The sequence below is a fragment of the Girardinichthys multiradiatus genome, chromosome 6 (genome assembly GCF_021462225.1).
Source record: "Girardinichthys multiradiatus isolate DD_20200921_A chromosome 6, DD_fGirMul_XY1, whole genome shotgun sequence".
Taxonomy (NCBI): domain Eukaryota; kingdom Metazoa; phylum Chordata; class Actinopteri; order Cyprinodontiformes; family Goodeidae; genus Girardinichthys; species Girardinichthys multiradiatus.
Window position 1 is genome coordinate 41,589,477 of NC_061799.1, and position 12,753 is coordinate 41,602,229.

A 12,753-nucleotide genomic window follows, 5' to 3' on the forward strand; every position below is an offset into this window, starting at 1 on the left:
AAAATAAACAAGTGTCTCCATATTTTTTATTTTCCTAAAACCTACAAAGTAAATTTCAATCTAAACAATTTTTCTTTCATCCAAAGAGCAAAGACCAAGCATAAGCTTCTGCAGATTGAGGGGTATTTTCGGGTGGTGAAAAGAGCCCTTTGATAATTGATCCCTTTAATCCATTCTTCAGGACCTCTACCATGACTGAAGGTAGATAAAAGGTGCCAAAGCAGTCTAATGCCAGGAGTGAACAAGATTCGCTCTGAGATGCTGAATAAGCATGTCATCCCAGACATTCCCACAATGTCTAATGTTGCAAGGGGGACTGGGGCAACAACAACGAACTGGCAGACTGGAGTGGTGGTCCCAATTTTTGGAAGGGGGAACCAGACTGTTATGATTCTGGCCCGTCTGCCTGTTCTGCTCTCATGCAATCAACTCATCGGCTTCACCTGTCTGCTGCTGCACTGCAGCGCAATCAACCTCATGCCACACACCTGTGGAGCTGCAGTCATATACAGGCCTCTGACAGGCAGACGGTGCCAGATTTTCGAAAACCTGTAGTGAGTAGTTGTCCAGTGTTCCTTCCTGCCTGATCTCGTTCTTTGACCTTGCCTTGCCTCACGGATTTTGCCTTCCTGCCTGCCCCTTGTCGGACTGTTTGGATCCTAGTTTGTGACTCTGTTTTCTGCCTCTGGTTCATGCCTCAGCCTGCCTCTTGTCTGATGTCTCTAGCCCTGGAACTCGACCCTATTTCTGTCCATGGATATACGCCCCAGCCAAGCCACTGGTTTATTCAGCCTGAGCCTGCCTGGCTCTCAAGTCTGCCTGGAAATATTGTCAAGAGGACAACCTCATATTCCTGCCACAGCTTCAGCTGATTCCCCTGAGGATTTGGATCAGTCAGCAATCCGACTTCTGACTGTTGGATTCTTCACCATAAACTGTCTGGATCACTTCCTCTTCTGGATTCTGAACCTCGTTCCCAGGCTGAGAAGTGGTCCATGGAAGCTGACTGTTGGTTACCTGAGTGCTGATCCTGCCTTACTGAATAAACCTTTTAACCTTTTTACATTGTGTCTGGCTGAAATTTGGGTCCTCTAGTCCCTGGTCGTAATACAGACTGCTGAATCACATTTCTCAGCATTTCTGGAAAAGCGTATTCTATGGTGTTGGACCATCCAACTGATTGGATTGGAACCTTGGATTCAGGAGAGGAAGGGTTGCTTCTCTTCTGGCCATGAAACAGTGGAGGTGGTGCAAAAAAAGATGGATATGTCCCACTGGAAGGAGACCCAGAATACACAGGAAGGAGTATATACTCCCTTTGGCCTGGGACCGCCTTGGGATCCCCAAAAATAAGTTGGTGATTGTTTCCTCCTGAAGCTGTTACCCCCTGGACACAATTTTGGCCAAACAGATGGACAGAATGATAAATGGATGTTGCACCATTAATGTTCTTAAAATATCATTTAGACCAGCGATCTTAAACTTCAGAGTCAGGAGAATTTAAGCTAAGATACATCAAGAGCTACAAGACACTGCCACTCGAGAACTGGAGTTTGAGACTCTTGGTTTGTAGCATACAAATTTATTTTACTGCAGGAAGTTTTATAAAGTGAAAATAAGTGGTAAAAATAAAAAAAACAGTTCCACAGGTATGAATACTTTTGCAATGCACTGTTTGCCATCACTCCTAAAGATAATTTGTGATAACCTACTAACACAACATGTTTCTGGACTGAAACCGGAGAATTGTACTAAGCATGTGATACCAGATGACATTTGAACCCAGGACCATCTTGATTTGAAAAAGTGTGCCACTGATCAATTTCAGCAAAATTATGATGCATGTTTGTTTTGGATTTAATAATTGATGGGGGACATTCTACCCACTTCTAACATTTAATATCAGTGAATATGCAGCTAGTGTAATAGAAAATTTGGATGGTCCCCTGCTGAAATATTTTGGAAGCAGATTTTGTTAGCAGATTTTATGAAATTAAAACCACACCCAGTAATTGTAACGTTTTCTTACAAATGCATGTGTCCAACCTTTATCAGCACAGAATTCAATTACACCATGAGTTCAACTTGTGGTGTAACAGAACATTTCAGACGCAGAACGGTTTCTTTACACTCGAACAAAATGAATTACGACCTCAACTGCCAGGCAGTCGGGCACAAGCATCTCTCCAACAGCTGCGTTGCGTGTCGGGCAAAGCTTTCTCCATCAAAGAGCCATAAAATGAAGCCTTTAATGGCAGTGAGGGTGGCTGTGAAAACGGGAGTTGGCGTTGGGTGAACAGGCGCCATCTGACATGACAGGTTAATGAATGCTGGAGCCCCTGCCAGGATATTCAGAGACTCTACGCCTCTGACTCAGCCGACTGCTGAAATGTGGGCAGAATCGTGTCAGTGAACTAATGCTTCCACATGTGCAGCTGCGTTATCAGATTTCAGTTTAGGTTTCCATAGTGACCTTAAGTGCAGTACACTTTAGGATTTTGGGGAAAACTCTGTTCTCATTTCCAAATGGACCTTATGGTACAGCTGTGAGTAGGTTACTCTATTGTCCTTCCATGGTGGTGGACATTGGCCAAGCAGGTTTGGGCCTGTTTTACCATGCAGGACAACTGCAGTGTAGTAATTTCTTACCTTGTCTCAACATTTGTCTCCTTTATGTAAGGTAAGTGCAATGATACAGGTTTGGTTCAACCAGACAAGGGAACACGATGTCTTTAAGGCAAAATTAACATTATATTAATGTATAAAATATTTAGTAATTAGACAAATTTTGGAATAAATGTACTCTGGCATCTGGTATGGATGTACCTCCAACCATAAAAATTGTTTATAAAATGGTCCACCTTAAAAGGGGTGAATTTATTTAAATACACTTTCCTCCTTATTCTTGCATGCACAAAACATTTTTATGCCAAATTTTTGTCCTCCAACATAAAAATTATTTTGTCTATATTTCCTAGAAAAACGACATTTTCTTTTATACCCAACAGTAGCTTTTATCTCCCAGGATAAATTGCATTTCCTTCTCTCTAAAGGATGTAAATGTGTCTTTAAAAACGCGTGGCACCTGACTCGCCACAAACATGCAAACAATGCCTTAAATCGAAGCAAACAACCACCTCTACAGCCAAAAAACATTCAACATTCAGAGTAGACATTTATTTTCTAGGACAAAGGGAGAAAATAACAAAGCATTTCAGAGTAACACCACTTATTTCCCTACTTTTTTATGTGAGCACTACAAGCTTTGTTAAACAATGGCGAGATCCCAACACAAAACAAGCTGAAGATTTAGTATACAATTCTACAATTTAAGCTTTTAGCCAACGGTTTATCAGAACACAGGCGAGAACATTTACTAAACAAAAAGCATTTGTGTTGCAAATGTTAATGTATCGCCTGAAGCGGCTTCTGCAAACATTTCATGTGCATCATTCATTTCACATCACAAATAAATATCTACAGGTTTATCACCTTTTTGTAAAATCAAAATACTTCTATTAGTTACCAATTTGACAAACTAAACTGAAGGAGCCTTTTTTATTTTTACTTTTTTTTACTTTTACAGAGGAACTGGTTTGTTCTAGATTAGACTCTGGAGAAAAGGAACGAAACAAAGAAGAAACTTCCTCAGAAACAATGGTTTACTTCTGACATGCTTTTTGCTGAGCAATCTCAGGGATGAAAGTGATCAGACCTTTCCCTCTCATTGTTTATGTAGGATCTTTTGTTCAAAGTTACATGATGTAAGAGGATGAAATGTAGCTTCACACGTTAGGCTAGCCTCTGCTGCCCTCTGTTGGACTACTATACTAACAGCAGCTTTTCAAAGAAGCTACAACTCTTTGCGCATTTCTAAAACACATTTTGTATGTCAGAATTATTTTTATCTGGTTTTTTTTATATATTCAGTCATATCATACAAGTCACTATCGTTTCTTATCTTGTATTTTGTCAAGCGTCTCCAAATCAATGTCCATTAAATTAAAATACAGTAAATGCATTAGAATAAAAAAAGAACAGCTAAGTTTAGGTCAAAAACCCAAGATTTTGTGGATTTTCTGATGCTTCTGTTTTATAAAATATTACATGTACATCACAGGTTTTTTTTTAAATAACTTTATATGTTTTTATTTTGACAGGAAAGGCTCATTTATTAGGTCCCCTTCAATTTCCACAAACGTTTCTTTAAATACAGTTTTAAGCCTTTAGTCTTTTTTTCTTTTTTACTCCTGTCATGTAAGAAATGACACATGAAAAAAATCCTTAGATTATTGTGAGAGTCACATTATTATAGCCAAACTCAGATACACTGGCTTCAAAGAGACACATGATTTGAGGACTATAAAGTTGTAAATTTAAGGTAAACTTTAAAATATAAGAACTGAAAAAGCACAAAAAAAACAGTGCCAGCAACAGTGCAAATATCTGCCAAACTGCAGATTTAAAAAAATATATTTTTGTTTTTTGTTAAACTTTGTTTCAGAAAACATCATCTTACTGGATAACGTCGTGTGTGTGTGTGTGTGTGTGTGTGTGTGTGTGTGTGTGTGTGTTTGTGTGTACCTCTGTTGGACAGCTTCTCCAGCAGAATGCGGAAACGTTGCACTACAGATGGGGAGACGTCGTAGGTGTAAACTTCCCTCACTGGAACAGAGTGACACCTCCCAAACATCCCATCTGTGAACACAGAAATAGACTCAGGCAGAACATCCAACACACATCTATTTTTGCCATTTTCCCCCTAGATCACAGACACACATTTCACCTAATTAGACCTTAGAAAAAATGTGCAGTATTATTCATGTTTAAATGTGTATTCCTCACATCTCAACTTACTTTTTCATAATTTGTCGGGTTTTCATTTATTAGGAGAGCAAATTAGAACAAAATCTTTAAGGTAGGTAGATGAATGAAATGTAGGTAAGAGTAAAGCATTTTTTGATTTGGAGGCATTAACTGGGCTGCTGGGGGTATCCAGGGGGTGGCGGTTTGGCCTACAGATCTCAACTTCATAGTTCTGTAGCATTAGTAGGCAGATTTTACAGGAAAACAATGACATTGTGTCAAAAAAAAAACACATCGTAAATATACACATTTTCCAATAAACCAAGAGATCAAAAATAACCCTATAGTTCAATCAGTAACCCTTTAGACAAAGAACACTAACTCATGTAATGTAAAGTTGCAAATATATGAACAAAGACAATTATCAGCCGACCAGAGCCCTTCTCTACAAAGTAAAACCAACTTTTCTGAAGGAAAACTTTTGTGAAAGAGACGCATTGAGTCTGGAAACCCTGCAAACTCAGTCAAATCATCTCAAATATTAAAAACAGAGAAAACACATTATTTTAACTAAAACATGCAAGATAATTTTCAGCCTTCTGGTTTACATTGGTATCAAAGCCAGGTGAATGTTATCAATACATTTCAGATCTTTCAGAATATGCCATCATAACCAATTTTTCCAGGCCTGGAGTTAGGTAAAACAGCCACGACCTGTCAGATTTAGAGGTAGACTAAACAACAGAAAAACTCCATGTAACATTAAAATTGATTTTGTGTGTGTGGACATTTGGAAACTTCTCGGACAAGTGAGTTTATAATTTTCATAACAAAAGTGCTGTGAACATGTGTACCATATATAGAAGTGTGCAAGTAAATACATGCACCATTTAAAAGGTATTAAATAGATTTTATCACTGACAGGAAAAAGTACTTCTCACGTTGACAAACCTCCTTCCATCCATCCTTCTGCTTATCCGAGTAAGGTCCAAAAGGGAAACCCAGACAGAAATTTTCTGTCATTCCTTCTGGGGTGTCCCCATGTTGCTTCCAGGTCAGAAAAGAGATATAGACCCTCTACTGAGTTCTGGGTCTGCTTCAGGTTCTCCTGTATGTGTCTTGCAAACCTCCAAAGGGAGACACCCAGTTGGGCAAATCTTTCTTTTGACTCTGAGCTTCTTCGGGATGACTGAGCTCCTCATGCTGCCTCAAAGACAGAGTGGAAGAAGCTAATTTCAGCGTGTGTCTACAATCAGTATCATATGGCCAAAGATCAGGGTCAGAACACTGGCCAGATCAGCAAATCAAGAGTCGCTTTTTTGATTTGCCTAACTGGATGGATTTGGGCCATGTAGACCAGGCTTGACCAGGCTCCAACTCATCTATCCATCTACCGCTCCATCGTACCATTTCTCATGAAAAAAACACAAAAATCCTTGAACACCTCCACTTGAGGCAGAGACTAATCCCTGACCCAGATGGGGAAGTTCACATTTTCCAAGTTGAAAACCATGGCATCAGACTCAAAAGAGTCCAGTAGCTTCAGTTCATGCTAAAGATCATGGCCTCAAGATACCAAGAGAACAACAGCATCTACAAGTAGGAACGGAGACCCTGAGATGATCCCAGCCAGACAACCTCCTCTTCACGTGTACGCCTTGACATCCAGTCCAGAAACACCACAAACAGGATAGATGAAAATGAGCAGCTCTGACCCAGTACAACCTGCAGTTGTAAACTTAAAACTCTTGCTTTAAGTTTAGAAACCTTGATTAAAATATTCATTTAGATTTCACTTTTACACGTTCTACCCTCCTTAGCTGCAAGGGTGGCAGATCTAACTGCAAAAACATTTGGCAACATCATCAGCAATAAACTTTACGAAGGTTCAATGCTAAGAAAGCTGCAAAAAGCAGACAAACTAGACGTGACTTCCAGTATGTGGATAAAACAGGAATTCAACACATGACTTCAACAAAACGCATCAGTGAAAGTCCAACTGCAGGACTTGGCTAAGACCAGGTGGAAGATGGAGAATCAGGAGACAGCGGGAACATACGTTAATGTTGAACAAGGAATGGAAATCTGCACTTTAAAAAAAGAAAGAAAGTGGGGACCTCTGATGGGTAGAAATAATCATGAACCAATCAATTTAAGCGTCAGATATGAAATCAGTCTCATAGAAGATAATATTATGGCTAAATGTTGCTTAAAGACTGCCACAAAAAACAAGTGGTGGGTTAAATAAATCTTCAAACACTGGGACAGAAGTATACAGAAACATTTCAATTATGCTGATGAGAGCATGTGACCCACAACAGACAGGAGCACCTTTCTAACCAATCTAATTAGGTTTATGAGAAGAATGAATACTAATCTGTGTGATATTCTCAAAAATCCCTGCAGCACAACAAAAACAATCATCCAAAAGTAGATTTTATCTTTTAAGCTGTAAAAGCAAATATTTTTTCTTCCATTGGATGAGATGAAATGTCAACAACATACAGTCTGGGTCATAATTAAATAACTCTCGTACACTTCAAATCTTCTCCATTTATCCAAGTTTGCAACCAGAGGGGCAGCAACTCAGAGCGAGGCCCGTCTTCATTTGATTCATGGTGCAGATTAGAGCAGATAAAAGATTCACAAGGCTATTCTCAGAAACACAGGCTCAGTTAGGATGAAGGAGATAGACCAGGAATCATGACCAGAACCTAATGTCGGACACCAGGTTAAAAATAGCATACGAAGGATGCAGAACATTAGTGAAAACTCTGGTTTCCGCAGCTTATCCAGACCTGATCATTCAGTGCAGCCTGTGGTGCATCTCTACACTAGAATCCTGGCTGGTGGTGACATAAAGAAGCTTTGTTTTAGAGTGTATGAAGACTCCAGACATACAATGACAAACAGAGGATGGAGAAAGTCCATTTGACTTTTATATTTAAGGAAAGAATGGGAATACATAATGAATCTGACTTTTTTAATCTTAAATGTTTTAAATTAAAATGTTTGCAAATAGTGTCAGCATAACAGAAACCCTTAACATTAAAACTGATAGTCCTATTTAGTTAAGCCATATTGAGCCACAGTTTCTTCTTTTCTTTTTATCATAAACTTTATACAGGGTGTACAACATTTTTTAAAGTTGTGTAAGATGGTAATTTGATAACACATCAAGGCAAAGGTCAGAGGAGGACATTGTCAAATCAATAACCCATCAGCTCACTGAACACATAGTGAGGTCATTTTGTCAATCCGTGTCAGTTGTCCTTTAAGTAATCTGGGACCAAACCAAAGAAAGGCTCCCATATTTCTGGAAGCCTTTCTGCCAATAATATTGTTAAGCTCTATTTTTCTGATTAGCTTAGAAATGATGTGCTAACACCATTTCACACAAATAAACATCCCACAGAAGGAAAAATATCCATACTTTTTATGTTAAAACCTACAAATAAAATAAATTAAAAAATACTAATTTCCTATAGTAGAATTATCAAAAATTACAAGTTGTCTTTTTTCAATAGGTCATGTAGCATTTGTGGCTCCACTGGGAAATGGAGCCACAATCTGGCTCTTTGGATTGTAAAGGTTGCAGAAACACAATCATTTATTAATCATTCAGAAAAATGCTGCTTTAAGAACCTAAGCAGCAAGAATCAGACTTTCCAACCACAGATGCCTGGCTAGTAAAACCACCAAGGCAGGCCAGTAAAGCACAGTTTAATAAGAAAGGCACAGAGAACCTAAAGCTGGTATATTTAGAGCTTTGTGGGCAAAAGATGATTAACAGAAAGCTACAAGATGAAAGCTAGCGCAACAAACCTAATGATTATAAATGGCAACACTGGTGATTTATCGTTTCACCCCAAATAGTCGTTTGCACAAGATGCTGAGGGACTGATGCAGTTCGTGCATTAGAGATGACATACAACAGGTTGCAGGTGGGTAATGAGCCAGTCAAGCCCAACTCCTTTGTTGCCATGGCAACGGCCAATTCAGGACTTATTGTCCCTCACAGCTAATCGAGGCAGAGCAGATTAGGTAGGAAGAATCAGAGCAGCTTTGTTTCCAAACAGACTAATGTGGCTGAAAAACCTAACACCACGCCTAGAAGGACAAGATTGGGTCACCAGGCACTCATTGTGTAACAAATTATATTCATAATCTCAGAGAGTAAAAATTAGAGAAGTTGTGAAGGTGAAGCATTTCTTTCCCACATGTTCTTGAATCTTTAAGAGAAAGGATCCTTTATAAAAACTCAATGACGGTTGTGTTCTTGTCCTAAAATGTTTCTGCGCAGTTCCTAAATATATTTAGAACATAGTGATGGTTTCACTGAAAAGCTCTCTATGAGATGGAAAAAGGCACAGAAGCTTAGTCAGTATACAATAGAGGAATGATAAAACCTTTAGGTTAATAAAACCATTAATATAGCTAAACTCACAACTAAAATCTCCATCAGTAAGAACACTGAGGCACAGCCTTCAATATGAGCCAAGGGTAGAAAAAAAAAAGATGACTAGTAAATTTCCAGTCTAAGACATCCCAAATAATCATATTCATCAATGTCGGTTTTTATGAATCATTTGTATATTCTGAAATTTTTGAAGTAAAAGCATTTTGTCTTCAGAAGGCATAAAAACATCTCACAAATCAGTACTCCTGCTTAGTTACCTAATGTCCATTAAAGCAGGCCCATTTCTAACCAGTGGGTACATCAGAGCAAACCAGATCTGGATGGGCTTCAGATTTCGGAAAGTACAGCCAGAGGACCCCAAAACACATGGAGGACCATCACAGAGTTGGAGAGGAAAAACAGGAGAACAAACTGCCAGCACCATGCTGTGCTACAATCTTTCATAAAACACATGAAGAATTTTCACTTAATTCAATCCATTCAGGTTTGCCATTATGGTTAGGTATTAAACAACAAAAATCATTGTAAATCAGAGCCCCTTTGCTATAGCACCAGAAGAAGTCACAGTGCTACATCCAATGATGTCATTTAGATGATTCAGGCACACCAGTTCGCCCCTGCTGCTCAACTGTTAGCTGGTGTAAGACCTGGGTTAAAGTGATGGTGAGCGGCAAGGGAGGATATCCCCACTTAACCAGAAGGTGGTGCGGGTGGAAGAGGAGACACTTAAAAAAAAAATCAGGCATGACCTTTCAGAGCGATCAGTTTGTTTTATCATCAATGGCTAACAAAATAAAATGTGCAACAATTAAACTACAAAAGGTCACCTGCTGATTAATGGACATCCTGACATTTATCATATACTACAGATTCACTGTCATTTATGAAAACTAATTTCTGCATCCAAACAGCCAATCTCACAACAAGGACGTCATGTTTGGAAAAATAAAGGACAACTGACGTGTGAAAAGGGCAATCAAGTCCAAACAACAGAGTTATCCACTAACAAAGTGCCTAACTCATGTTCATCTGGTTCATGAAGGACAAACCCAGAGCTCTGAGGACTTCTATAGGAACAGAAGACTGCAAAAAAAACACCTACCTCAACTTAAGCTTGGGTAATAGGGGAAAAGTACTCTTAGGTGTGGTGACATAATCGTATTGCAATAAAAATTCAGAAACAGGGTTATGAAGGATGCAATTTGTTTTTTATGTCAAATGTCTAAATTTTAACTTAACCATTCGATTTAATATTAAACCTCTTGTCTATTTCAGACATTGTGGCCCTTCCACCTTATTTTTTCAGCAGCTTGAACAATTGTTATGACATTTAAACTTTATGGTGTTTTTTATGTTGACTTTTGTCTCTGAGGTTTAAACCCTGTTTGCATTGATTCTTCAGTAAGCTTGGTTGTCCACTGACTTGTTTCAGGCAGGTGTAACAGGGAACAAAGTCCAGACAGAGAACCAACATTCTGTGAAAAGGCAGGATGCAGACAGAATAAACTAAACTAAGGGGTATGCTCCTTAAAAGCAAGAAGCAGAAGAAAAACACATGTACCACAGGAATCCAGGCAAAAGCAAACAAGGATCTGGCACTCATGATCAACAAAATAAAAGCCATGTGTGAAATACTATCAGGAAGAAAAACTAGCTGGAATTGACAAACTTACAGGATCTACAAAGTAAAACCGGAAGCTCAAACAGTTCAGAAAAGGGAAGACAGAAAGCAACCCAGTCAAGATGACCTTTCATTCTAAACATTAAATAAGAAATCCAAACAAACACCCCCCGGTTAAAGTTTACTGATCATAAATATTTGCCTCAACTCTGACTCTAGTAAAGATACACAGGCATTAAAGACAACATCATTAAACAGGCTACAAGACGAAATTCATCATGATTTGGTGCAGCTAAAGAGCCAAACGCAGAGGTGAAGATTAAAAGGAGCATGAAGAGAAATGACCTTAATTATAAATAAACGCTGAAAAACAAACAAAACAGGCTGCTGGCAACAACCAAGGATGTGACGCTGACTGAACAAACCCAGAAACTAGTTATATTGGAAATGGACAGCTAGATGGGTTATGTGCAGATGAGAGAAAGCTGGGGAGAGCAGGAAGCTGAGGCTACGGGTTACCGGTTAAACCCGGCAACACAGAAAACTGTCACATCCATACCTAAGAAAAAACTGAAAGTGAAAATACTACAGATGGTGACATGTTGGGCCTCATTTTACAATAACGTATTAGCTAAAGTGCTTAAAAGTATACAGGTCCTTCTCAAAAAATTAGCATATTGTGATAAAGTTAATTATTTTCCATAATGTCATGATGAAAATTTAACATTCATATATTTTAGATTCATTGCACACTAACTGAAATATTTCAGGTCTTTTATTGTCTTAATACGGATGATTTTGGCATACAGCTCATGAAAACCCAAAATTCCTATCTCACAAAATTAGCATATTTCATCCGACCAATGAAAGAAAAGTGTTTTTAATACAAAAAACGTCAACCTTCAAATAATCATGTACAGTTATGCACTCAATACTTGGTCGGGAATCCTTTTGCAGAAATGACTGCTTCAATGCGGCGTGGCATGGAGGCAATCAGCCTGTGGCACTGCTGAGGTCTTATGGAGGCCCAGGATGCTTCGATAGCGGCCTTTAGCTCATCCAGAGTGTTGGGTCTTGAGTCTCTCAACGTTCTCTTCACAATATCCCACAGATTCTCTATGGGGTTCAGGTCAGGAGAGTTGGCAGGCCAATTGAGCACAGTGATACCATGGTCAGTAAACCATTTACCAGTGGTTTTGGCACTGTGAGCAGGTGCCAGGTCGTGCTGAAAAATGAAATCTTCATCTCCATAAAGCTTTTCAGCAGATGGAAGCATGAAGTGCTCCAAAATCTCCTGATAGCTAGCTGCATTGACCCTGCCCTTGATAAAACACAGTGGACCAACACCAGCAGCTGACACGGCACCCCAGACCATCACTGACTGTGGGTACTTGACACTGGACTTCTGGCATTTTGGCATTTCCTTCTCCCCAGTCTTCCTCCAGACTCTGGCACCTTGATTTCCGAATGACATGCAGAATTTGCTTTCATCCGAAAAAAGTACTTTGGACCACTGAGCAACAGTCCAGTGCTGCTTCTCTGTAGCCCAGGTCAGGCGCTTCTGCCGCTGTTTCTGGTTCAAAAGTGGCTTGACCTGGGGAATGCGGCACCTGTAGCCCATTTCCTGCACACGCCTGTGCACGGTGGCTCTGGATGTTTCTACTCCAGACTCAGTCCACTGCTTCCGCAGGTCCCCCAAGGTCTGGAATCGGCCCTTCTCCACAATCTTCCTCAGGGTCCGGTTACCTCTTCTCGTTGTGCAGCGTTTTCTGCCACACTTTTTCCTTCCCACAGACTTCCCACTGAGGTGCCTTGATACAGCACTCTGGGAACAGCTTATTCGTTCAGAAATTTCTTTCTGTGTCTTACCCTCTTGCTTGAGGGTGTCAATAGTGGCCTTCTGGAC

At 39.6% G+C, this 12,753-nt stretch overlaps 1 protein-coding gene across 1 annotated transcript in view; it reads right to left on the reverse strand.

Moving 5' to 3' along the window:
* The window catches only part of LOC124869900 (receptor-type tyrosine-protein phosphatase N2-like), a 274,518-nt gene that overhangs the window by 219,583 nt on the left and 42,182 nt on the right, over positions 1-12,753 (reverse strand). The window contains exon 3 of the mRNA XM_047368131.1: positions 4,585-4,698. Coding sequence (XP_047224087.1) covers positions 4,585-4,698 — 114 coding nt within the window. The remainder of the gene's footprint in view (positions 1-4,584; positions 4,699-12,753) is intronic.